General features: G+C 57.3%; 1 protein-coding gene across 2 annotated transcripts in view; it reads right to left on the bottom strand.

The window, feature by feature from the left end:
- Window positions 1-10,604: 10,604 nt before the first annotated feature.
- RABL6 (RAB, member RAS oncogene family like 6) overlaps window positions 10,605-27,249 on the bottom strand; it is a gene marked incomplete at its 5' end in the record, with an annotated part of 61,834 nt that continues 45,189 nt past the window's right edge. The window contains 5 exons of one of the 2 annotated variants that reach the window (XM_084272682.1): window positions 10,605-12,436; window positions 13,808-13,857; window positions 15,498-15,672; window positions 18,557-18,911; window positions 20,120-20,332. In XM_084272682.1, coding sequence (XP_084128808.1) covers window positions 12,239-12,436; window positions 13,808-13,857; window positions 15,498-15,672; window positions 18,557-18,911; window positions 20,120-20,332 — 991 coding nt within the window. In that variant the 3' untranslated portion in view covers window positions 10,605-12,238. The remainder of the gene's footprint in view (window positions 12,437-13,807; window positions 13,858-15,497; window positions 15,673-18,556; window positions 18,912-20,119; window positions 20,333-27,249) is intronic. The other variant, XM_084272683.1, reaches the window with a different exon arrangement.

Here is a 27,249-nt window from a genome sequence, read left to right as displayed (position 1 = left end):
GGGGTCGCCGGGTGGGTTCGCCGTGCCCAGGCAGGGTGGGGGTGCAGGGGGAGTCGGCCGGAGCGAGCGGGGCTGTACCGGGCGCTGCCGCCGCGTCCCGCAGACCCCGGGGCGGTGGCCCCGGCCCCCCGCCCCCGCTGCGCACAGCACCGGGCGGCACCGGGCCCGCTGGGCCCCGCAGGGCTCTGAGCGCGCCCCGGGGCCGGCAGCGCCGGGGACCGGGGCGAGATGGGCCGGCCCGGGCACTGCGGTGGGATGGAACGGGGAAGAGATGGGATGGAGCTGGGTTGCGACGGGGATGCGGGACCCGGGGGGATGGGGTGCGATGGGGTGGGATGACTCGGCCCGCAGGCTCGGGGTAGGGATGTCCCCGCAGGGGCTGGAGGGATGCGGAGGGCACGGGGGGGTGGGATGGGAATATGGGGCATGGAAGGAAGAGGAGGGAATGGGATGGGATGGGATGGGATGGGATGGGATGGGATGGGGTGGGATGGGGTCGCCCGGAAGGATCTCAGGGAGATGGGATGAGGATGTGGAACGAGGGGGAAGGGGGAGGTTGGGATGTGGGCTCTGCGGGCTATGGGGGGATGGGATGTGATGCCATGGTCCGCGTAGGGATGGACCGGCCGGGGTCCCCCGGAAGTATGACAGGCCCCAGCCCCGTGCCCAGGCCCCCCCTTACCTGCTCCGCGCCCGCTGCCTCGGCGGCCCCCCCGCCGCATCCCCGCCGCCGCGGCTGCGCTAGGACCGGGATGCCGCTCGCCGGGCTCCGCCCGATCCGTCACGGTCCGGTCCGGTAGGGAACGGCTCGGTCCGACCCAGCCCGGCCCGGCACGGCCCGGCTCGGCTCGGCTTGGCACAGCACGGCCCGACGCTCCGCCGCGGCCGCCCGGCTCTGCCGCCGCTTGTTTTCCCATAAATACGGCAGGCGGAGTTACCGGCCGGGGCCGGCACCGGGAGCCACCCACCGGCGCCGCCCCCGGCCCGGGTCCCCATCACCGGTCCCCATCACCGGTCCCCATCACCCGTCGCCGGCCGGGCTCCGCTCGGCCCTGGTCCCCCCGCCCGCCCCCCGCAGCATCCCCCCGCCTACCGCGGGACCGCCCGGGCAGGGTCTGGGGGACCCCCGGCGCCGTGCCCTTCTCCCAGTGCCATCCCTCGGGGGTGGTGTGTTCCCCCCCTCCCCGAGCTCGGTGGAACCCCGGGATGCACCAGCGTCTCCTGGGGAGGTGCCGGGGGTGGGGGGGTCAGTGCCACGCCGTGAGCCCACCGCTCCTGCGGGGAGTCGTGCCCTGGTGACAGCAGCCCCTGGGCCCCTCCCCACCGCCACCGCTCCCCGCCTGACCTTGGCACATCACCGCGGCTCTGCCCGGCAGCGGCATCTCCCGCTAAGCTCCTCCGTGGAGTGGCCTCAATTCCCGGAGGCGCCGGGGCTGCCTCTGCCCGAGCCCCGTGGTGGGGGATGCTCAGCGATAGACAACGTACCGAGACGGGTAAAGGCAGCCCCAACCCCCAGCCCCGCACCCAGCAGCCCCAACGCCAGAGCCCTGCCTCAGTTTCCCCACCTCCCGCCTCCCTGAGCCAGCCCCCTGCTGCCCGCAGCCCCCGAAGGCTCCCAGCACCTGGGGGTGCCCCGACCAGGGGCCCCTGGCACTGGGGACCTGCCGGGAGCTCACGTGGCTCCGAGCTGAGGTCTGCCAGCCCCTGCCCGTCTCTGCACCGTGGGTGTGTAGCGGGATTTGCTTGATTCCCAAATCCTCTGCAGCAAAGACCCTTCCCTCCCTCCGCTGCGGCACTGGGAGCAGCGTTCCCGGCTCTCCGGTGTCTGCACCGGGCAGAGGAGCTCCGGGATGAGCACGGGGGCTGCTCCCGCCACCGTTGCCATGACTCCCGCAGGGATGCAGCCTGGGCTGATGCATTTTTGCCCCTAAATGCTCGCTGTGCCCCCGGGGATGCTGTGGGTACCGCTGAGACCACGGGGACCAGGACCACGCACCCTGCCTGGGACCGGGTTGAACCCCAGGAACTCATTGCACAGATGAGTGGGGTGCAACAGCTGAGTAGGGGGGTTCTGGGGACCGGACTCAGCTCAGCTGGGCTTCCCCACCCCCTCCCCATCCCACCCCCTCGCTCAGATTCCATGTTCCTCCCTGCGGGATGCAGCGCTGGTGCTGCCGGTTCAGCCGCTCCCGCTGGCCCTGGCTCCCGGCCCCCGCGGCCCCCACGGCTCCCTCCGTGTCCCTCCATCTGCTCCCCGTCTGCTGCCGCCCGGCTCCAGCCAGCCCGGTGCCGGGGCTGAGCACCGACAAACTCACACAACTGCTGAGGGATGCCCGGGTCAGGCCGGCTCCCGGCCCCGGGGAGGTGCCAGGGCTCAGCATCCCCACTGGTGCAGCCACCCACATCAGGCAGGAGCCCAGATCCTGCAGGAATGCCTGGAGTCCTGGCATGGAGGCACAGACACGTCTGTCTGAGGGGACATCCCCTGCTACGCTGCCCTCTGTGCCGCTGTGGCCCTGAGCTCTCTGCTTCCCAGCACCCACAGGGCCTTGGGCAGCACATGGGTGGACTGGACTGTACCCCCCAACCCTGTGGCTAGGGGAAGGGGGGCCATCTGCTCCTCCCATGTGGCAGCTATTTTAAGCTCCAAAGTGCTGAGGGATCCAACTGGACCATGGTGGCATCTCCACACCACTGGAGATGGCAGTGCCATGGCATGTGCTGAGGTCACTGGGGCACCAGTGCCCCACCGATGTGGGCATGTCTCCTGCCTCATCCTCCTCCTCCTCGAGCTGGGAGGAGAGGAGGAAGGGAAGGTCCCACAGGAGGAGGATGGAGCTGAAGGCTGTAGCTGTGCTGGCTGTTCTGGACTTGCTGGGAGCCAGGTGGGGGCTCTGGCAGCGGCTGACACCTTCCCCCAAGCATGGGAGGATGCTGCTGCTCTGGCTCATGACACTCCTGGGCACCCAGTCTGGGGCATCCAGGGAGGGGGGAGATCAGCCCCATCCCAGCCCCATGGGCACTGAGAAGCTGTGGGGTGGGGGGCTGCCCTCTGGACATGTGCCCACAGGGGTGGCAGCCCCTGGACAGAGGGGATGGGGTGGCAGCAGCCCCATGTGGGCAGCAGGGCTCTGTAGGGAGGGATCCATCTGTCCCCGACCCCTGCACAGAGGATGGTGGTGTTGGGTCCTCACCATGGCTGTGCAGGTCCAGGCTTGTCCCTGCCTGAGCTGGCCCAGTCCCACAACAAGCCAGCCAGAGGGACGACACGACACAGGGCTGGTCCCTGCACCCGTCGGGCACCAGTCCCAGGGCAGGAGCAGCTTCTGTGCCTGTGCCAGGGCGTGTGGCCTGGCTGTCCTGCCTTAGCTCACCGCCAGCACCAGGGGCAGGCAGGCTGGGCTGGCACAGGGACAAGCCCCCTCTTCTGTGGGGCTTTCTGCTGGGTGCTGGGTGCTCCCCCAGAGCCAGGCTGTGTGCTGCATCTTCCTGACTCAGTTTCCCTGCCAGCAGCAGGCTCCTGCCTGGTCTCTGCTGAGTGGATGGGGAGAGCCCCCTGTGCCGTGCAGGGGATGATGTAGCTGTTCACACTCATCGCTCACCGGCTGGTCCTGGCTCTGACAGAGAGCATGGGGGTGTGCAGGACAGGCTGGGTTTTGGTTTGTGCATCTCCCCATCACTGCACACAGGCAGTGTCCCTCCTGGACTGCAGAGGGTCTGCGTGTGACAGAGGGGAAACTGAGGCACGGAGGAACAACATGGTGACCCACAGGTCACTCCGGCCCATGGTGATGCCAAGCACTTGGCCAACCCCCAAACAGGACAGATCTCAGCTGGGGGTGGGGGGCATAGGGCCCAAATCTGACCTACACAGCCTGTGAGACTGGGAGGGGCATCTTGCCAGGCTTCCTTGAGGACCAGTCCACAACAGCCATGCAGGGACCGCAGGATGATGCAGACAGGCAGCACCTCTGGGCCACCCACCACCCCTGTCCTTCAAGGCTGCCTGTTCCACCGTGCCAGCCCCAAAACCAGGTGCCTCCTTGTTGCCATCCTGCCAGTCCTGATGCCAGGGTCACCAAGAGTCCCTCTCCATCCTCAGCTCTTCTGAACATCTTCACCAGTGCCTCCCTCCAAGCAGCACATCCCCAGGGGCGCTGGTTAGATGGCAGAGCCAGCTCCAGCACGGCATGGCAGGGAAGGGGAAAACACCCCAAAGGTTGTGGGGCTGACTGGCCTCCCCACCCCGTACCTGCCCAGAGCCCTGTTCCCTCCCTGCTCGCTCCTGGGATTCAATATGTGCCCAACTCTCATCTCCTGAGCATCAGCTCCTTGTGGCCAGACAATGTGGTTCCCCACGTGCCCCGTGGGGACTCACTGAGCCAGAGCAAGGTGATGAGGGGTGGGGGAGGCTGGAGGGGACCACACAGGTGAGGATGGAGGGGGACAGCTCTGAGGCTGTGCTGGCACTGGGCAGTCTGGAAGTTACCAAGACCTTTCTGGGCATCTGCCAAACGCTGTGTCACGCTCCCAGCAGGGCCAGTGCCTCACCCAGGAGACGGGTGCAGGCAGGAGGAGATGGGCAGCAAGGGAATGGCTCCAGTAAAGGGGCTGTCCCAGACTCCTCCAGCCCCAGCCTGGCACTGGGACTGAGGCATTGGTGCTGCAGTGGTCAGGGGAACCCAGCACAGCCCACTCAGAGCAAGCAAAAGGAGCCAGTTCCTCAGAGCAGCTCAGAAAGCAACTGGGGAAAAATAAATTGAAGGATGCTGACCATCAAGAAACGATATTCACTGGTGCCAGAGGTGCTGGGCAGATGCCACATCCTCACCCAGAGAGATGCAGCTCCTTCTGACACTGCAAACCCGCTCACTCATCCTGCTGCACTGGGCTGGTGCTCACACCCTGGGACCTGCTGGGGGGACAGGACAGATGCCAAGCAGGCAGCAGCTCCTGAAAATGCCCACCTGGGGAGACAGGGGCCAAGCTGCCCCCTCAGTGGGTGCCCTGGCAAGCCCAGGGGGCAGGGCTGTCGGGGTCAGTGGGGGTGTGATGTGACCCCCAGCCCAGCACCTGCTGCTGCCCAGCACGGAGGTTCCCACCCCAGTTGTGGGTGAAGGGAGTGAGTGGAGTGGGAGGTGACAGAAGCCCCTGCGTGGCTGGGCACCCAGCGTGGGCACGGTGATGGGAAGTGACAGCCTGTCCTCCGGGCCACCCGTGGGACGGGGCCGGGCGTCAGGGCGGTGGGAGCTGCGGGGTGACAGCTCGGGGAGAGCCGGGGCCAGGGCACGACTGGAGTGTGAGTGGCTGGGTGAGGAGGCAGCTGCTGGGGCTCGCTTGGCATCCCCGGCCCAGCACAACCACCCACCTGGCCCCGCTGCAGGAGGGGGTCAGGTCTCACCCAGCACTGGGGGTGACACGGCCCCTGCGGTGCCACCCGGGAGGCGGTGGCAGGGGCTGCAGGGAGGGTGAGCAGGGGGTGGCTCAGCTGTTCTGGGTCACTCCCATGGGGGCTGCAGTGTGTGCCAATGCCAGGGCTCCAGCAAAACAGGCTGGGGGGCTGCAGCACCCACCTATGGCCACCCAATGGGAAATGGGAGTGACGGGCACCCAGCACCTCCCCACAGCCCAGAGCCCCTCTGGCACACCCATATGCCACTGAGGGATGGCCCCACTCCCTCCCACGCTGTGGAATTCACAGCAGGGATTAGTATTTGACACGTCCTCTTCACCCTGGGCTCACCACTCCCTGCTTGCCATGCTCTCTGCAGCTCCACTGCAGGGCCAGCACCCCAGAGCTGGGGGCTGGCAGCCTGGCACCCCCGCCCTGCCCGTGGGGAGGGGGTGAGGCTGGGAGAGGTACAGGCAGGCCTGGGGCTCAGGCCTCCCCCCTCCCCCCAAGCAGGCAGCACCACTGCAAGCGGCTGCGAAATCCTCTGTTTCCAAGGCAACGTGGGGATCCCACAGCTGGGAGTGGGATGGGGTGGGATGGGGTGGGATGCTGGCTGCTGCTCTGCCTGCCCACTCGCTTGCCCCTCGCTGCTGCCTGCTGAGCTCCTCTCTGGGGGCAATGCTCTCATGTTCTTCAAACGATGAGCAGCTCAGAGCATGATGCCTGGGCTGGGGGCAGTGGGGTTCTTGCCTCCTTTCATCTTCCCCAACTCTGAACCCAGGAGAAGCCAGGACCTGCTGTCTGCTTCAGGGGATGGGGAGGGAGCTGGAGCCCAGGGGGTCCAGAGGCAGAAGACGGTGAGTGTGGGGTCTGCAAAGCAGCTGCCAGCTTGAGGGTCCCCACCAGGAAGGAGACCAGTTCCCATCTGCCCTTGGGAGGGATGTGTCGGTCCCCAAAGGCCAGCAAGGTGTCTTGAGCTCAGGGACAGGGCTCCTACCTGCTGACCCACCGCAGTGCCAGAGGCAAGACACCAGTCTGGGGTGCCCTCTCTCCCCACTGTGCCCACAGCAGGGCTCTCAGAGCTGCCCTGCCAGTGGGATGCAGCACCAGTGTGTGCCCCAGGGCTGCAGCATCACCCCAGCCGACCCCAGCGACACCCTGTGCCAGCTGCCTGACCCCACAGCAGTGCACCAACCCCCCTGGGAGCTGGGCTGCTGACAGCGAGGCCTGGGTGGGAGCCCACCACCCTGCACCCCTCCACAGCCACCCCCTGCCCACAGTCACAGGGTGTTTCTCCTCCCTGCTCTGGGCAGAGCCTGCTCTCTTCCCAGCCGGCTCCTTCCCCCAGCCAGCTCTGGCTCTGGCTGCAGCTGCCACCCTGGGCAGAGCTCCCTGTGCCAACACACACTCCTGGCACAGGGTGAGGATGCAGATGAGGGGAGACCAGCATTGCTCAGGTGTCCCCTGGCACTGGGAGACACAGCACCCCCTGCCCCTCCTCCCCTCATCTCACCTCTGTGGTGACCGAAAGCCACACCAACACATCCCCTCCTCACTCCTGCTGGGAGGGGAGAGCCAGCAACGTGGAGGCAAAGCAGCACTTTAGGATTTCATAGGGTGCTGGGGGCCCTGAGGCAGCCTGAGCACAGGTACCCCCTGCAGTGCCCCTGTTCCTGCAGGCTGAACCAGCACACTGCATCTCCCCCAGCCAAGGGACCCCCTGGGTGCAGCCAGGGCAGCTCTGGAGATGCCAGGGGATGAGTCCCCTTTGCTCAGAGACCTCCCTGCTGAGCTGCAGCAGTGAAGATGGCTGCTCACCACGAGCTGCCCCACGGCCAAGCCATGTGCCTGGGGAGCTGAAGGTGTGCTGGGGAGGCCAGCCCAGGAGTTGGGAGGGCTCAGCCCATCGCCCAGCTGACTGGGCCAGCGCTGGATTAATCACATCACGCCTCGGCTGAGACTGTTGCTAGGTTACAGCAACCGGTCCCTAAGCCCATCCTACTGCAGGGTATCCCCAGAATCCCTTGTTTTCGAGCTCAGGAGCATCCCAGATGGACCGGTGAGTGCTCGGGTCCCTTCAAGCAGCAGGACCCCTGAGTGCAGGGAAGCTGCAGGCAGCGTGCCCGTTGGACATCTTGCCCTGGGTCTGTCCTGCTCCGGGGTGGCCACAAGCCCAAGTGCTGGTCTGGCTCTGCAGCACGTCCAGCAGCCACTCAGGGCAGGGCAGGGCAGGGCAGGGCAGGGCAGGGCAGGGCAGGGCAGGGCAGGGCAGGGCTCCTCTGAGGGCACCTGTGAGTTCCCATGTTCATTCTGTCTCCTGCTGAAACCCGGGTTTCTGCAGCCTTTTCATGTGCTCTGCTGAGGGGAGGAAGCAAATTCCCACCTGCCCCCAGGAAAAGCTTGTTGTGACCTTACAGGAGCAGGAGAAACAGGGTGAGGCAGAATCACTGGGCAGGGTCTCTGCGCTCCTCACACGTGGCCCTTGCCATAGGACAGGGGGAAGGATGGAACCCCCTGTGCACTGCTCAGCCTGCTGCTGCTGTGAGTCCTCAGCTGGGAACAGCAGTAAGCCAGGCCAGCCCCATCATGGGCTGTACCAGCCCTGGCATGACCTCATCTGGCCTGGCATGGCCACGGAGGGATGAGCTCAGAGGGGAGCTGCTGCCAGGGACAGCTGCTGGCTCAGCCTGGGCACTGCCTGCCCGGCTGGACAGACTCCCAGCAGGGACAGGAGCCCCTTCTGCATGGGGCTGGGCGTGAGGAGTGCTGCAACAGCAGCCCTAGCAAAGGAACAAGCAAGCACTAATTAGCCAGGAATGAATCTGAATGGCAATTATCAGACAGCTCTGCAGCCTCAAGGCAGAAGTGATGGACAGCTTCCCACAGGAATGCTGGAAACTGCTGGTTTGGGGTGGTGGGAGCTGCAGTGACTGGTCAGTCTGCCCTTCTGCTGGTCTTCTACCTGGTGTACTAACAAGGTGGTGGAGAAAGCCACAGGCTGGGTATCAAGAGAGGTGGTCCTTTAGCACATGCAGGGCTGGGGTACACAGCTCAGCAGCAGTGTGAAGCAGCTTCATTCTTGCAGGGATGAGTTTTGCAAGAGGTTTAGGAAGCAGGGATGGCCACCTGTGCTAAGCAGGCTTGGGCCAGCAGGAGAAAGATACTCTGAACGTGCTGTGCTGGCACAGGATGAATCCCCAGGGGAGGATGTGCAGGCAGAGGGGCCAGCCCCAGCCCACGTGGGTGCTGGTGAGCTGAAGGTCTGGCTAAAATGGGATGCCAGCAGGGAGAGCACACCATGCAGCCTGCAGAGGTCAAAGCCTCTGCCTGCTTTTGGAGTGTGACTTCACCCATGTCTTGTGACAGCGTTGCCAGGAGTGACAGGAGCTGCTAACTGTGATGCTGGACCATCCTGCTCCAGGGACAGGTGCAGCAAGGAACATCCCCAAAGCAACCACTGGGCTCACATCTCCACAGCACAGCCCCCTGCCCCAGCCAGATGCCACACAAAGCACAGGCAGACTCTGCACAGGGGATGAAAGCCCAGTCCCTCTCCTGCCAGAGCAGCCCCACACTGGCGTGAGCAGGGGCTGCTCAAGCAGTTTCCATACTGACTCCATGAAGACTGGCTCAGACAGGGGGGATCCTGGCTGGGAAGATGAACAGGCGACCTTGGAGTGACCTCTTGTGACCCCTCTGGCTTCAAGCTGGCCCAGGGAAGCCCTGATACAACCCCCTCATGGGCAGGGCCCTGCAGCATGCCCACCAGCCAGTGGTGCAGAGGCAGGGACTGGGCTGGGCAGCATGGCTTTTGCACAGCACCCCTGTGGGCAGGGTGCTGGGGGACAGGGCACTGGAGGACAGGGCACTGGGGGACAGGGTGCTGGAGGACAAACCCAGCTGGCAGGCTACAAGTGCAGTGATAAATCTGCACTTCTCCCTCCCGCTGCTCTAACTGACTAGGACCCTGCAGAGCACACAGCTCTGGCCAGCACCAACTGCCAGAAATTGCAGCTTCTCAGCCTCAAGCTCGTAGGTGTTTTTTTCTGGATGACTGATAAAGCCAAAAGCAAATACACTGGTACCTCTAGAGATGCTCACAGGAACTATTTATATCGATGTGATCCTGCAGAAGCTTCCCCATAACGACAGGCACACACACATACTTTTTATATTTAGCTTATTCAAAAGACAAGGTCTGCTTCTTTCTCCCAGCACTGGGTTACACCTCACACTGCACCCCTACCCAGTTCAGCATCCCTGGAGAAAGGGAGAAATCCAGGTCTGAAGAGTGCCTTTCCCTGCTATTCCTGCCCGTGCTCCCACCTCACCCAGGGGGTGGGTTCCCTCTGACCCTGCTGCCAGAGCTGAAACACGCTGCACGCCCTCCTAGGGCTCCTGCAGAAGTAAAGAGAGCTCCTGCATCTGCCTTTCTCTTTTTAAGGAGTATTATGGAACACAGTGACTCATCTTTGCTTGTTTTTGTCTCAGCTCCTCGTGCTGACAAGGAACACGAGCTGCAGGGAGCGTGAAGGCTCCTACAGAGGCCAAATCTGGTGCAGGTGACAGCCAGGGCAGTGCCAGCACTGGTGTTCCCAGGGGCCTCGATGCTTGTACAGCCTCCTGCTGACCCAGAGCTGATGCCCAAGGAAGCAGAGCTCAGGAATAGAAACATCATCTCCCTCACGCTGCGTGGAACAGCTCACTCAGGACAGACCTTGGCTTTGGGGAAAGAACTCAGAGGTTTTAGGTTAACTTGTTCTTTTTCTCCTCTGCAGATGGTTTGTGATGTCAGGCGCCGTGCCACCATGGGGAAGGATGCAGCTGAGGAGGGGGCAAAGTGGGATGCCCTTCCCCAAACACTCCTGGAGGGACAGGCAGCTCCCCAGCCTGGGCAGAGGCAGCACAGCTGAGCTCTGGAGTCACCATGGGCTGTACCAAGGTGGGGGTTTTGATGGAAAGCTGGACCATGACCACAAACTCTTCCCAGAGCTGAGGCGCTCTCAGGAGCGCAGCCAGCTGCAGAGCAAACACCCCCCTGCCTCCTCACAGGGGGCACAAACCAGTCGTGTCCCAGGCCACTTTCTCCTCCCCAGATGTGCAAAGTTTGAGCTGTCCCAGGTGATTTCCCAAGGGTGTCATGTGAAATGCAGCAACGCTCAGAGAAGCAGGCAATGCTCATGGCAAACAGACCTGAACAATGTACTGCTCATGCAGCAAAAAAAGTCTGTTTTATAGGGAAACAGTTACAAGTGCATTTGGGGGCTGGGGGAAAGAAAAAAAAAGAGAAATGGAGCAGGTAACTGCCTGCTGCTCAACACAAGTCTGGAGTGGATAATGGGTCAAAAGAACAGCTTGCTTCACAGGGACGTAGCAGGAAACCCCAGTTTGGATCTTGTGGTTGACATTTTACAATAAAAAAAGGGGAGAGGGAGAACAAAACCAAACCTCAGATCAACCTGCAAGCAACAGGTAATGTAATGCACAGATCCTCAGGGAGCTTCACCAACTGAGCTGTGAGAGGGACACCAGAACCAAACCAGAAGGGGGTACAGAGAGCTACTAAGCTCCATCAAGCACAGGGGCTGCTCACTAAGACACAGGCAAGTGCAAAGGGCTGGCTGGCAGCACCCACCCAGCAGTGCTGCTGGGGCAGGCACTGATCCATATGGGTCAAAGCAAAAATCAACCAGCTTCCCAACCTCAGGGGACAGGAGGAGGCTGCAGGAACAGGATGGGATAGGGAAAGGCTGCTGGCAGGCTTGGCCCAGTAAATGCAGCTGCAGTACTGACGGAAGCTGGGCCAGGAAGGATGCTGGGTGGTCCCTCTCAGTGCAGAGAGGCAGCCAGTGTCTACAGCCTGGCTGTAAAATGCCTGAGAAGCAAACACCTTGCCATGCTAACGCTTCCCTGCTGTCTGTGGTCAGTTCTGAAGCTCTGGATATCTTCATTTCCATGTGAGAGTCATGTCCCTGAGAGGTACCGAAGGGAAGGGGTTCCAGGAGATGGGAATCCAAGGGTGGGCAATGCAGAAAAGCACTGGTTTTCCTCTCTCTGTTTCAGGATAGCTTTGCACCTTGCATTGTTTTCCCAAACTGCATAGCAGCTTACGTGTAGTGTCTGAGACACTGGGGCCATGGAAATCAACGGGGCTTCATGAATTCCAGCAGCAGCACCAGTGAGTGCTAATTAAGCTGCTGTGCAGAAAGGTCCCATTGGAGGGACTCCAAAATCACACACCTCTCTCTCTCTCTCTCTCTCTCTCTCTCTCTCTCTGGCCCTGTGGCTGCTGTTTGAGGGAGCTGTACCATACCATGATCTGCTCGATTCAAACCTCATCAACTGCTGGGTGGAGCAATGGTCAATCCCACCTTTCTCATTACAAAAATCAGGAAGGAGAAGAAGTTAAAGACTTGAGACAGGCGAGCATGATGCGTTCATGTGGCAGGTTTTGTTGCACTCCTCTTAGCAAGGCAGGAGCTTCAGGTGTGCAGGAGTGGAATACAGCAGGGGCTGAGCAGGAGGCAGGTTCCCTTCACCTCCCACACCCTGCCAGCTGCCTGATGGGGCACATCTGGAACTGACAGCCTGGAAGTGGGGCTGGGAGCCCTGCCCTGAGCCTTCCCCCCCTTGCTCAAGTACATCTCAGCTGGATTTGCTGTGTGTCACAAAAGCACCAGCACAGCACACACAGATGTAAAAGCTTGTGCTTTGCCAGCTCTGTTTTGAGAGGACAAATGGCAAAGAGCTAAAGCTTTACACATCTGCTCCTGTCCTGGTGTGACTCATAAGAAAAGATGGAGACAGCCATGAAGGAAGAGTCTGCTGCACGTTCATGTGGCCAGCCTACAGCTCCTCATAGTCCCCACCTCCTCGTGGCTTGCTCATGCTGGCTCCTCCTCCTCCAAGAAAAGCCTCAAGTTCATCTATCTCGTTGTTTTTCTCCTTGCTCTTCTTTTTCTTTTTCTTTTTCTCCTCTTTGCTCTCCTCCTTCTCTTTGCTCTTCTTGTGTTTGCTCTTCTTTTTCACAGACTTCTCCTCTTCCTGCAAAACAAGAACATTTTCATTAGTAAATCCTCTGTCAGGCAGTATCTATCCCCCTGAAATTTGGGTCTGTGAGCACCTTCCTGGGGGTGAAGCATCTCCTACCAGAGCTGGCTAATTCCAGGAGACCCTTCTGTGAGTTTGGACTGAGGAGAAGAAAGGCCATCTGGCTTAGCAGTGGTCTGTCAAGCAGTTTGTGCCCAGTAATGCCACAGTCTTGGACAGGCAGAAATGTCACAGTCAAAGCCTCCTGCAGCCTTCCCTGGCTGCCTGGGAGATGAGGTCTGGCAGACACCCCCCTGCCTGGGAGAGGTCATGGTGCTATCCACATGCTCAGACCAGCAGAGCTGAACTGCTCCACTCGATCCTGGGCTTTACAAGCTGCCTCTTCAAGCCTCAGCTGTTCTGAACACTTGCTTGTAACCTGTGCACTGGTCAGCACTCTGTGGACCCTGGCAGGCTCAGATCCCAGCACAGGGTGGGAGAACAGAAGCCCACCAGAGGGTATGTGGAAGGCAACCCCTCTCCTTGGCAGGCAGATAGTCATAGAATCATAGAATGGCATGGGTTGGAAGGGACCCCAAGGGTCACAGAGCTCCAACCCCCTGCCACAGGCAGGGACACCAACCTCCAGGCCTGGAGCTACACAAAGTTGCCCAGGGCCCCATCCAACCTGGCCTTGAACATCCCCAGGGATGGGGCACCCACCCCCTCTCTGGGCAGCCTGTTCCAGCCCCTCACCACTCTCTCTGGAAAGAACTTCCCCCTAATATCTAATTTAACCCTCCCTTCCTTCAGCTTCACTCCATCCCCCTTGTCCTGCCAGTCTCTGCCCTTTAACAAGCTGATTCCCCTCCTGTTCCTCTGCTCCCTTCAGGGACTGGGAGGCTGCAATGAGGTCCCCCCACAGCCTTCTCTTCTCCAGGCTGAACCAGCCCAGCTCCCTCAGCCTCTCTCTGTAGGGGAGCTGCTCCAGCCCTCTGATCATCCTCGTGGCTCCTCTGACCCCTCTCCAACAGCCCCACATCTCTCTTGTACTGGGGCCCCAGCTCTGGACACAGGACTCCAGCTGGGGCCTCAGGAGGGCAGAGCAGAGAGGGACAATCCCCTCCCTGTCCCTGCTGCCACCCCTCTGCTGATGGAGCCCAGGTTCCCATAACCTTTCCCAGCTGCCAGAGCCACTGCTGGCTCAGGGGAAGTTTCTCATCCCCCATGACCCCCAGGTCCTTCTCCTCAGGGCTGCTTCCCAGGAGCTCTTCTCCCAGTCTGTATCTGTGTCTGGATTCCATTGGCCCAAGTGCAACACCTGACATGTGTAAGTGCAACACCTTAGATAACATGACATGCCAAAGCTGAGGAATTAACTAGTACCTCTTTGCTTTTCTTCTTCTTCTTCTTTTTCTCCTTAGAAGTTTGTTTATCTGTTCAAACAGAAAGACATTGTTTTTAATTGATTCAAACTCCCTGTGATGTGATTCTGCCCTGCCCCCATTTCTGAGAACAACCCACCCTGGATGCCTGGGACACACCACAAGCCCCAGCAGTCCCACCCTCATGTACCCAGGCACATCCAGTTCCACTGCAAGCACTGTGCTACCTGTGTTACTCTGACCTGGATGCTCCTTGTATCACAGCTACTCAGAACCAAACCCAGAGACCACCTCTGCAGACTGGTCTGACAACCAGGCTGGGGGACAAGATTGTCATTCCCAGCACTGAGGAGTTGCTCCTGGGAACAATTTCCCTCTGGCCACTAAATGCTCAAAGGCAGCCAGAAGTGGCACCAGGTGTGGTTTGGACTGGAGGGACCATTCAGGCCAGAGATGCCCATGGGAACACCCTGGCAGGCCAGCACTCACTGTGGGTCAGACTGGGGATGGAAATGGCATCAGCACGTGCCCAGCTCTACACAGGGATCAGATGAGCCCAGAGCCCCTCACTAATCATCTATCCCAGCTTCCTGTGGTTGATGACTTGGCTGCTAATTAGCCTCCTGAGTGCCCACTGCCACTATGCAAACCCTCCCTGAGCAGGAGAGTATCTACTTGCCTGTTTCACAGGAGGGTTTGTAACTGCCCCAAGCTTCATGTGTGGTGTCCTGCTGTCCATCTCACCAACACATGCTCTTCTGTGGCTGATCTTTAAGCACAGGTCAGCCATGGGGAAGCCTAATTGCTGGGAAAGCTCTGACTATTGAGATGGGTTCTTATACTTACCCCAGAAAGAGGAGAGCAGCCAGGAGGAACACATGTTGAATCATTAAAGATGCTAAACTGAAGTTAATTTCCTGCCCTGGGCCTCTGCAGATCAACTTCCAGCTATTTCAGGCTGTGCTGTTCAGCAGCTCAGAGTGACAAGCTGATGAAGCCATGGCAGCCTCTGACACCTTGCTATACTTTAGGAGTAGCTATTCAAAGAGATCTCTCTCTGATGCTGCTTACAGCTTTTTCTCCCCCTTAAGTCTTTAACTTCTCATCTTTTGTGGTGACATCAGGGGCAGATCTATAGGAAGCTGCTTTGCAGTAATGCCAAGACAGCAGAAATGATTTGTGTGAGTAGGATTTCTCCCCTCAAGGGATGGGGGAGTGAAATAAAAGCCTGAATGCTTAGGTTGTGATCAGAACCACACCTCATCTTCCCCCAAAACTGAAGAGCAAACTGGAAGGAGCAAATTGGCAGGGGATGTCAGAGTATTTTGCTCAGATTGATCCAGTTTCTCAAGGGGGTGGATACTGCAGTGCTGAGCACCTCTTCCCAGGCAGGAAGCCTCACACAGAAGCAGCTTGTGACAAGATGTGCTCCTGCTTCCAGCTGGGACAAAAATAATACATGGCTGATGCTGTGGTTGCACAAGATCCCCACCTCCCCATGGGGAAAAACTTCAAGAAAGTTATTTATGCTGTGTTAAACCACTTTAAAGGCTCACACAGGGCACTGCATGAAGTTACAGGGGATTTTATTTAGTGCAAATTGGTTTCCTTACACCCTGGAATCACTTTGGAACAAACCAGATGCCTGAGAAACAAAATCAGCACGAGTGGAAATAAGGTGTGACCTTTACCTTCCTCACTGCTCTCCTTGGGACCAGGTTCTTCCAAACCCAAACCAAAGAGATCTGAGTCATTTTTCAGTTTAAAGGAGTGAACTGTTGGTTTCACAGGCTGGGGTGGCTTTGCCAAGGAGGTATCATCATCATCAGATACTTCAGAGAGATCTTCCCGGACAGGGAATTCATCCTGGAGACAAGAAATAACAGACAAGCACAGACACATCAACCCTCAGCTCTGAGCATCTTGTACACAGAGAGATCAGCTGTCAGCAGGTGGGGAGAAGGGAAGGAAATGGAAGCTGAACTGAGCTGTAACTGCCTGGAAATCGATGCCCTTGATCTATTTCTTGCTTCAGTGAAATGCCTCAGTAGCACTGGTACTGGAAAATCTACTCTGAGAACTTACCACTTGTGCTACCAAAATCCCATTCCTGGTGTAAAGGGATTAAATGAGACCTTTAACAGCATCAGCCTCTATCCACCCTGGGAGAGGCACCTCTGTTTTGGGGAAAATCAGATCTAAGAGGCTGAAAACTCCCCCCCCCCCAGCCCTGACAGATAAAACCTCTCTGCCATGTAGCTCCCTGGGGTCTCGTGTTCCAGAGGCAGGGAGCAGTGAGGCAGGGAAGGGGGCTGTGTTTGGGGAGGAACTCCCTTCATCCTGTCAAAAGGGAATGTGCTCCCAGGGCACATGTGCCCCTTCAGCATGGACTAAACAGCAGGATGCTGCAGAGACTGGGTATCACCCCAAAATCTGCACGATGGGACTGGAAATGGAGTTGAATGATCTGATACCTGATGCTCTCCAGCACTTGTTCACCTCTCTTTCTCTACACCCTCTGTGCCAGCCTTGTTCTGCTGCTGCCCCAGGCAGTGCTCCCCTGTGCTATGGGTGGTGGTTGGACTGGTAAAACTTGGACTTGAAAAGCATTCAGGAGTTGTGGGGCATCTCACAACTGCCAAGGCTGTGGGGGGACCTCACTGCAGCCTCCCAGTCCCTGAAGGGAGCAGAGGAACAGGAGGGGAATCAGCTTGTTGAAGGGCAGAGACTGGCAGGACAAGGGGGATGGAGTGAAGCTGGAGGAGGGAAGGGTGAGATTAGATATTAGGGGGAAGTTCTTTGCAGAGAGAGTGGTGAGGGGCTGGAACAGGCTGCCCAGAGAGGGGGTGGGTGCCCCATCCCTGGGGGTGTTCAAGGCCAGGTTGGATGGGCCCCTGGGCAACCTTGTGTAGCTCCAGGCCTGGAGGTTGGTGACCCTGCCTGTGGCAGGGGGTTGGAGCTCTGTGATCCTTGGGGTCCCTTCCAACCCAGTCTCTAAATCTATGATTTCCCTCACAAACCCCATTCCTCATCATTGCATGCTAAGACAAGTACAGAGCTGCAAGCATGTTTGATTCCATATTAAAGCACCAGGAAAAGCAGCTACTGAAAGTGCTAAACAAATGAAAAATTCATTAATAAACAGCATGACACACAGGCAAGGTGAAAGAAACCAGGACAACTGTCCTTTCTGTGGGACTCTGGAGTGATGCAAACACATAAACCACTCCTGAATACCAGCTACCTGACACAGGGAGTACCCCCAACAGCAGCCCCCTGTCCCAAACCTTGGTCAGCAGCTTCTGGGGGTGACTCTGCTGGCTGCAGCACAGATCATTGCTGGGATCAGGGATACCCAGAGCCACAGTAACCAGTTCCAGAAGATGCTTCTTTCTTTGCCTTTAACGGAGGAGGGGTGCAGAGTGGGTTCTTGCTGTGTCTGAGCAGACACCCAAGCAGCTGCCCACGTGTTCAGCATCACAGACTTGGCACCTACCCTGGCTACAATGGAAAGCCCTTTGCAGACAGACTGTGCTGCTGCAGTAAGGAGCTTTGCCAAGCAAATTTGGTGTGGCCTTCTGACTGCTGGCCAGCAAGGAGCTCACTTGTTCTCTCCCTATGGCACACACACTTCTACATATGAAACTTGAGGTGAAAGACTGTCAGATTTGCATTTCCTGCCTTCCACCCTGCTGGTCTGACCCTGCTCTGGACTCCCTGAGACTAAACAGCACTTTACAACTCACAAGCACAAACCTTGCTGCTGAGTGGCTTCAGCAATCAGAGCATTAGTGGGTTTGTGCTTACATCCATCTCTTCAGGTTGCTCAGCACTTGACTTGCTGTGAGTGCTGCTGAGAGATCATAGAATCATAGAATGGTCTGGGTTGGAAGGGACCCCAAGGGTCACAGAGCTCCAACCCCCTGCCACAGGCAGGGACACCAACCTCCAGGCCTGGAGCTACACAAGGTTGCCCAGGGCCCCATCCAACCTGGCCTTGAACACCCCCAGGGATGGGGCACCCACCCCCTCTCTGGGCAGCCTGTTCCAGCCCCTCACCACTCTCTCTGGAAAGAACTTCCCCCTAATATCTAATCTAAACCTTCCCTCCTTTAGCTTTAGTCCATTCCCCCTTGTCCTGCCATTATCTGCTCTTTTAAAAAGTTGATTCCCCTCCTGCTTATAAGCTCCCTTCAGGTACTGGAAGGCTGCAATGAGGTCCCCCCCACAGCCTTCTCTTCTCCAGGCTGAACCAGCCCAGCTCCCTCAGCCTCTCTTTGTAGGGCAGGTGCTCCAGCCCTCTGACCATCCTTGTGGCTCCTCTGACCCCTCTCCAACAGTTCCACATCCTTCTTGTATTGGGGCCCCAGATCTGGACACAGGACTCCAGCTGGAGCCTCAGGAGGGCAGAGCAGAGAGGGACAATCCCCTCCCTGTCCCTGCTGCCACCCCTCTGCTGATGGAGCCCAGGATACCATTGGCCCTACGAGCTGCAAGAGCCACTGCTGGCTCACGTCCAGCTTCTCATCCACCACAATCCCCAGGTCCTTCTCAGCAGGGCTGCTCCCCAGGAGCTCTTCTCCCAGTCTGTATCTGTGTCTGGGATTCCTCCAGCCCAAGTGCAACACCTGACACTTGACAGTGTTGAACCTCATCAGGTTCCCCTGGCAGCAGCTGACAGCCCTGCTCAGTGCAGTGCCCCAGCAGTGCCCAGCAGTGCCAGCTCAGCACCACACAGCCACTTGCACACCTTATTTACCATTTTCCTCTTCTGGCTGTCAGAATCCTCACTTTCAAAGTCTGGATCATCCATGACAAATGAGAGCATCTGAGTAGCTATTGGTCCCTCTTGATCACTGTCAGAGTCCTCAGGCTTTTCCTCTTTGACCACTTTCTGCTTAAGAGCATGTCCTTTGCTTTGGGAAGTGGTCTTTGGGGCCTGGGCTCCTGCTGGGCTGGCAGCAGGAGCTGGCAGGGTAGTGTTGAGCTTGCTGCTGCTGTTCCTTTCGGACCCAGACCGTGGAGGTAAACTGTCAGGAGGCTTCAGGTCAGTTGCTTTGGTCAGAATTGCTTCACTCTGTGGTTTCAGAGAGTTCTTGGAAGACCTGAGAAGAAAGAAACATACTGTCAGAGCCTGTCCCCACTCCCCCTCTGGAAAGCAAAGCACAAAGACCAATTAATAGCTGAGCCTGCCTGAAGGGCTGTGATGCTGAGCCTGCCCACAGGCTGTGCTCATCCCAGGGGTGTGCTCAAACACTCAGAGGCTGCAGATGCCCCTCATCCCAGCAGTGCCTGTGTCAGCCTGGCTGCATCACCCCCAGGACACAGCACATGGAGACACAACCCAGTTCACCACTCTTGAGCACAGGGTGTGCTCAGTGACCTCCACTCTCCTCACCACAGGACTCCACTCCTCTGCCCTTGCATTGCAAAGAACAGACATTCAGGTGCTCAGTTCACAGAATCACAGACTGCTGAGGTGAGAAGGGACCTTGCAATGCCATCCAGTGCCACCCTGCAGTGAGCAGGGACACCTTTCACTAGAGCAGGGTGCTCAGAGCTTCATCCACCCTCACCTGGAATGGCTCCAGGGATGGGGCCTCCAACACCTCTCTGGGCAACCTGGGCCAGTGTCTCACCACCCTCAGAGGGAAGAACTTCTTCCCAATGTCTCACCTGAACCTGCCCTGCTCTAGTTTAACCCATCACCCCTCGTCCCATCGCTCCCTGCCCTTACAAACAGCCCTGCCCAGCTTTCCTGTGGGTCCCTTCAGGGGCTGGAAGGGGCTCAGAGGTCTCCCTGCAGCCTTCTCCTCTCCAGGCTGAAGCAGCCCAACTCTCCCAGCCTGTCTTTGTAGCAGAGGTGCTGCAGCCCTTGGATCATCCTCATGGCCTCCTCTGGACCCGCTTCAAGAGGTCCATGTCCTTGTGCTGAGGGCCCCAGAGCTGGATGCAGCACTGCAGGGGGGTCTCACCAGAGCAGAGCAGAGGGGACAATCCCCTTTCTCAATCTGCACACCACAGTTCTGGTGATGCAGCCCAGGATGCCACTGGCCTTCTGGGCTGCAGATGCACGTTGGTGGCTCCTGTCCAGCTTTGCATCCATCAGCACCCCAACTCCTCTTCCTCAGGGCTGCTCTCCATCACACCCTCCCCCAGCAGCCAGCACTGCACAAACACTCACACCTGCAGCAAACACAACCCTGGCTGCAGGAACAGCTTGGCAGGCACCAGGGTTTCTCAGTAGCTGCACAGAGGGCAGTGGCAAGACCAAGTCTGTGCATAACCCCATGCTTCAGGCTGTGTTCTGTACCTTTTTTTTTCCTGCTCTGTGGCAATGTCTTCATCAGGCATGAGAATGACCTTAGAGTCCTTCACCTCTTCCTCTTCCTCACTGGAGAGGGTGACATTCTTGCTGGGCACCCGTTCTGCTGCCAGCATGGGTCTGCTGGGGATTTTGTCATCCAGATCCAGGTCATCTTGGAAACCTGCCACCATGGGGTTCCCCCCAGGGGCCTCTCCATCACTGCAAAACAGACCATGGTCAGAGCCAGCCTCTCTGAGTGCCTGAGGACAGCCATGCCTCCTGGTGAAAGCAGGCTCTCTCTCACCTGGCTCTTCTGTATGACTTCAGGGTGAACATCCCTCAGGTCAGAGCAGCACCCTGATCCCTGTGCACTGCCCAGCTGCTGCCCTGTGGGCTGTGGGTGCCACCAGCCCCACAAAGAACCACAGACAGATGTGGCACACAGTGGCTGCAATGGCTCCAGCCAAAAATCAGTGGCTGGAAAAGGTGAGCCTCTTGGTTCAGCTCAATCAGAACATCTCTGGTTCAACACCAAGGATCAGCCCATTAATCCCTGGGAAGTGCCTCCCTTCACCCCCACATCCTGTAATTAAACCTGATCACATGCTGCTGCCACGATGGGAATTCACTTACAGCTCCCAGCCAGCTCCCTGGAATTACTTCTATTTCTCTGGTGCTCCCTGAAGTAGGCAGCTACCCAGACACCATGAACATGCTTTAACATTCCCCAAATTAAATTAACCTAAGGATGTTTAGAGCTCAGTGTCTGCCAGGCTCCCTGGATGTCACACAGTCAGGTGTTCAAAGGCATCCTGATGGAGAGCTTGGCAGCTGGGATTGCCAACTGAGGGGTCTCAATTGAATGTCCTCAGGACTCAACAATTTTAATACCTTCTGAAAGATTTGCTCATGTCAGGAACATAGCTATTTCCCCAGTCTCAGCTGATGAACCTCTGCATTACCTTTCCTTAGTGCACTGGCTGTGGCTGTAACAGGCACCCAGATCCTTCTTTACAGCCTGCCCTACACAAGAGGCTTTGTGATGACTCAATGTGGAACTCACAAACACAGCCACACACATACACACACAGAACAGGACAGAATAGATTTTAGAGGCACAAAGGGAACTGCAAAAACCTAAACTCTGGAAGAAGGTGGTGTCTGTTCCCAGCCAGCACTGGAAGAGACAGTGGAGGACAGTGAGGTGATGGGATGGGAAACACCATGGCCCTGGCACAGTCAGGCTGGTTGTGCCCCTCACTCTGGCTCTCCTCATGTCCAGTTACTGCTTCACAAACCTAAGGACTGTCCAGCTCAGAGTTCCACAGGTTTTGGCAATGTCTAGGGCACCAGGTGTCTTCATCCAGGGGACAGGAGATGGGACAAGGGGCAATGGGCTCAAGCTGCCCCAGGGCAGGGTCAGAGCAGATGGGAGGGAAAAGTTCTTCCCTGAAAGAGCTGTGGGGCTGTGGCACAGGCTGTCCAGGGAGGGGCTGAGTCACCTTCCCTGGGTGTGTTTAAAAAAGGGTAGATGAGGTGCTCAGGGATCTGGTTTAGCTTAGGATGGGAATGGTTGGACTTGATGATCTTAAAGGTCTTTTCCAACCTTGTGTTTCTGTGATTCTGTGGTTACAGTGTGTTCAGGAGTCTCCTGTGGCTGTAATAATGAACTCCATGAATTCCCTGTGGGTGGTAAGTCTGAGTTCTGACTGCTTTGAGATGTATACATGGCTGTAACAGTGCACTTCCTCACTACTGTGGCATCACTGTTAAACTGCAACAGTGCCTCGTTCCATTGTACCCATAAACCTGCAATAGTGATGGATCTGCACACACTGTTCCAAGAAATTCTCTATTTGAACCCTGCAGCTGAGTGTCTTTTCTTCACAACAAATTAAAGAACTAATACATCTCCCAACAGACAATAGAGCTATTTGTGATGTATGGGACACCATGTGTATTGCAACCAGTGCAGCACACTGAGAGCTGTTACAGTCTGGCCTGGGTGCTAACATCCAGTCCCTCCTTCTGCTTTTGGTGTGCATCCCCTCTGCTTTCAGGACTCACAGCACAGCTCTGGGATATGCAGTGGCAGGATGCTGAAGAGCCCTGCTTCATTAACACTGCTGCTCTCATACTGAGCCAGGAAGGAGGCACACAGCCCGTCCTGCACAAAGGAGATGAGAACTGGTGCCCAGAATTGCCTCCAAGGCTTGAGGGATTACAAGTGAGTGGTGGCTGAGGTCTGTGAAGCACTGCCAGGGCTTCCTCTTGAAATGCACTGAGAAGAAAATGGGATTTGCATCCTGAGACTGGCAGGATATTACTCTGAAGTAGTGTCACAGTGTTTCTTTAACACATCACTGCTCTATTAAGCACAGGGACTCTTCAGAGATCGCTGCCACTGTCCTTCTACTGCCTCCCAGACGAGACTCGCAGCCTCCAAGGCGTCCCCAGCCTGAACAGACCATCCACGTGTGTACACACCCCCCCACCCAAAGTGGGTCACCTCTCTTTGCAGGGAGTACACTGCCTCCACCCAGAACTGCCATGCACAATGCTGAGTGACAGCCTGAGAGCAGAGCAGTGGAGTGAACGTACACCAGACACTCACTGCTGCACTACAAACAAGGTCTGACAATGCAGGATTAGCATCAGCTCGTGGTCCTGAGGTTCTGGCTGGAGGGGATTTGGAGCATGCAAAGGCAACCACACTGCACCACTCTCTCCAGCTCCTGAACCACTGCCAGGTCTGTGTGAGTCTTGAGCCCATGTGTGTGCAGGCACAGGTACCCACCAAAACCAGGCAGGCTCGCCATGGTCTGCCCCTGAGCTCCTGATCAAAGAGCAGGGTGTCCCCAGGGAGCCCTCCCTCCATCCTGTACACAGAACAGCTGATGGAGGTGAAACAAATCCTGCTGCAACCTGAGCACAGGGGCTCAGAACTGGACTGACCACGTCTCCCCAGCCCTTCTGTGCTCTGCAGGCAGCCAAAGGAATCCTCTTGCCACTTCTGCAGCTTCTGGGGCTAGAGAGAGGAGTAACCCAAACTCTAACCAAGCAGCTGAGCTGAGGGAAGGAGCCACATAGAATCATAGAATCACAGGGGTTGGAAGGGACCTGGAGAGCTCACAGGGTCCAACCCCCCTGCCAAAGCAGCTCCCCAGCTCATATTGCACAGGGCGGCGTCCAGACGGGGCTGGAATCTCTCCAGAGATGGAGACTCCACACCCCCTGGGCAGCCTGTCCCAGGGCTCCCTCACCCTCACTGGGGAAAAGTTCTTCCCCATGTTGGTGGGGAACTTCCTATGCTCTGACTTGCAGCCATTGCCTCTAATATCCAATTTAACCCTTCCTTCCTTCAGCTTCACTCCATCCCCCTTGTCCTGCCAGTCTCTGCCCTTTAACAAGCTGATTCCCCTCCTGTTCCTCTGCTCCCTTCAGGCACTGGAAGGCTGCGATGAGGTCCCCCCACAGCCTTCTCTTCTCCAGGCTGACCCAGCCCAGCTCCCTCAGCCTCTCTCCGTAGGGGAGCTGCTCCAGCCCTCTGATCATCTCCGTGGCTCCTCTGACCCCTCTCCAACAGCCCCACATCTCTCTTGTATTGCAGGCCCCAGCTCTGGATCCCAGCCTTGGTGGGGTTCAGGATCCTGAGGGAAAAGGGTAAAGCACAGGCTGGACTTTGGCCTCTTCAAACATTTGCCTCGAAGTGTTCTGTGAGACTCTTCCCTGGAGGCAAGAAGGGTCCAAGAATCACAGAATCACAAGGTTGGAAAAGACCTTTAAGCTCATCAAGTCCAACCATTCCCATCCTAAGCTAAACCAGATCCCTGAGCACCTCATCTACCCTTTTTTAAACACACCCAGGGAAGGTGACTCAGCCCCTCCCTGGGCAGCCTGTGCCACAGCCCCACAACTCTGCCAGGGAAGAACTTTTCCCCCACATCTGCTCTGACCCTGCCCTGGGGCAGCTTGAGCCCATTGCCCCTTGTCCCATCTCCTGTCCCCTGGCTGAAGAGACCATCGCCCACCTCTCTGCACCCTCCTGGCAGGGCAGGGGAGGTGGGGAGAAGGTCTCCCCTCAGCCTCCTCTTCTCCAGGCTGAACACCCCCAGCTCCCTCAGCTGCTCCTCAGAGGATTTGCCCTCCAGCCCCTTCCCCAGCCTGGTTGCCCTTCTCTGGACTCGCTCCAGGACCTCCATGTCCTTCTGATGGTGAGGAGCCCAGAACTGGACCCAGCACTCGAGGTGCAGCCTCACCAGTGCCAAGTACAGGGACACAATCCCCTCCCCAGACCCACTGGCCACACTATTTCTGATACAAGCCAGGATGCCATTGGCTTTCCTGGCCACCTGGGCACACTGCTGGCTCATATTCATCCTGCAGTCACCCAACACCCCCAGGTCCTTCTCTGCCTGACAGCTCTCCAGCCAGTCTCCCCCAGCCTGTAGTGCTGCAGGGGGTTGTTCTGTCCCATGTGCAGCACTCTGCACTTGGCCATGTTAAAAAAGAAAGCTGGTTAATGTTCAAGATCACCTCCTCCAAGCTCAAGAGTGTCCAAGCATCCAAGCATCCAGGGGTGAAGTCAGGAAAGCTAAAGCTTTTTTTGAATCTGGGCAGGGATTTAAGGGTGAGAAGCCAGGTTTCTAGAAGCACAGAGGTGACAAAAGGCCAACTAGGGAAACATTGGGCTCACTGCTCCATGAGAAAGGACCTGATCACACAGGCCATGTACAAGGGAATGTACTGGCTGCCACCTCTGCCTCAGACCAGCCTGTGGGAGCCCCAGGCTGCACAGACCAGGAGAATAATGTGGAGCTGGGAAGATGGACCCTTGGTGGGAGAGGGTCAGGTCAGGGATCCTGGCAAAGCAAGCCTGAATATATTGCCTAGGGACAGCCAGGCAGTTCCTCTTGGAGAAGAGAAGTCACTTCACAAATTCTCAACACACAGACCATCCTTCTGTCACATCTTCAATGGCTCTTCAGCTCTGGAGCTCACACTTGGTAACAGCACACCCAGAAGAACTGCTGGCAAGCTGTGTAAGCTGAGCACTCAGATACCTGCTTACAAATGCTGGGGAGGCTTGGAGGCATCTCTCAGGCTTTGTTCCTCACTATTCCATTTTTAAAAGAAATAAAATCTCCATTAGGCTTGAGTGGTTTCACAGGAGAATTTTTGTTCTTTAGGTCAGAGATAAATTTCTGCAGCAGATTTTGTTGCAACTACAACAACCTACTCACTGCAGTAGAAGCTGATTATTAGGGACTGTGCTTACAGAACTCTTCTGTTGCTCCTGAGTATCATGGGGTTGTAACTGGCATCCTGAAGGATATGAATTATTACAGGTGATGGTCAGACCCACACCTACAGCTCTGAATTTCAGCACAGCTGGCTCTTGCTGGCAAGAAACAGAAGGTGAAATTGCCAGACCAGTGAGCAAACCATATGAGCTGCAGAAGAAACCTGAGCAAGACAAGGATGCCAAGCTGCAGGGAAATAATAAGCATCTGAACTTGCTGGGATGTGCTGCAAGGTCTTCTAGGGAAAGAGATCAGTTCTGAGATGGTTTGTGAAGAAGTGTCCTCACTGTGAGAGCCCAAAGGTGTCTCTCTGCCCCCACCAGCTCATATGCACTGTGAGGCTTTCAAGACTCCAGACACTGCAGAGACAGGGATGACAGGAGCCAGGAACATGGCAACTCTGCAAAGAGCAGAGCTCCTGCACCACTGTTTGTCACAGCTGCATTTCTGTATAGTTAACATCTATTTGCTTCCAATGAGGGATGTTCTGGAGAGGTCTGTGTTAACCATCCAGCCTCCTACCCCCAGCAGGAGCTGCAGCTGAAGCCCTCTAAGGACACCCCAGGACTCAGTCCTTCAGCAAAGCCCAGGAAGGTCAGGCCTGGCTCTCCTGACATTTCCTTGTTAAATACATCAGAATCTCCCCTCTGAGCTGCAGCCCCAGCAGGACACTCTGCAGGGCAGTGTGCTGCCACCAACTACCACTTTCTGCTCTCCTTTTTCCCTTTAATAAGCCATCCACGTGCTCTGCTGGCAGAGAGGATGGTGATTCAGGCTGACTTGCACTAGCCAGGCATCATTCCTCACACAGAGAACTGATTTAAAGCTGTGGTTAAACCAGAGAACACTGACTGACACAGAGATGCTCAAGATCCAGAACCCAGCACATGCACAGGCTGGGTACCAGCACTCAGTTACTCTCCTGGTTAATCCAGTATCAATCCAGGCAGCAGGCAAAGCCTGTTCTAAGCAGAGGGATGCAGAGCCCATGAGTGTGCTCAGGTCACCTCTCTTTCAGAGAGCTTGCTGCACACCCTCTTGGCTGAGCAGCTCAGGATACACAAATCCTTTCCCCTTTTTTTGGCTAAAAGCCACCAAAGCCAGAAAAAGAAAAAAAAAAAGAAACTCCAGACTATAGGTTAATCATCACTCTCTGCCATTAATTACTGAATCATGGGATCACAGGATGGGTGGGCTGGGAAGGGACCTCTGAGGACCATCTACCTGAACCCCACTGCAGTGAGCAGGGACATCTTCAGCTCAGAGCCCTGTCCAACCTGACCTTGAGTGTTCCCAGGGATGGGTCATCTCCCACCCCTCTGGTCCACCTGTGTCACCACCCTCATCATAAAAAATGTTTTCCTTCTATGTAGCCTGAACACAGCCTCCTTTAGCTTGAAACCATCCCCAGTTGCCCTGTCACTGCAGACCCTACTAGAATGTCTGTGCTTCTTAAACCTCTTCTAAGCCACACCAAGGTCTCCCTGCAGCCTTCTCCAGGCTGAACCACCCCAACTCTCTCAGCCTGCCTCCAGAGCAGAGGTGCTCCAGCCATCAGGTGCTCCAGACCATCTGTGTGGCCTTCTCAGGACCCCTGAGCTGGACACAGCACTACAGGGGGTTCTCCCCAGAGTGGAGCAGAGGGGCAGTATCTCCTCTCCCCAGACCTGTGGGTCCCACTGCTGGGGATGCAGCCCAGGACAGGGTTGGCTTTCTGGACACATATTCTGGCTCATGTTGAACGTTTCACCCAGCAGCACCTCCAGGTCCTTCTCTGCAGGGCTGCTCTCAATCCCTTCAATCCCCAGCCTGGGATTGATACCTGGGGTTGCC

This window comes from Gallinula chloropus (assembly GCF_964237585.1).
Source record: "Gallinula chloropus genome assembly, chromosome: 18".
Lineage (NCBI taxonomy): Eukaryota > Metazoa > Chordata > Aves > Gruiformes > Rallidae > Gallinula > Gallinula chloropus.
The sequence above is the reverse complement of the archived record's forward strand: the minus strand, read 5'-3'. Positions and strand labels throughout refer to the sequence as shown.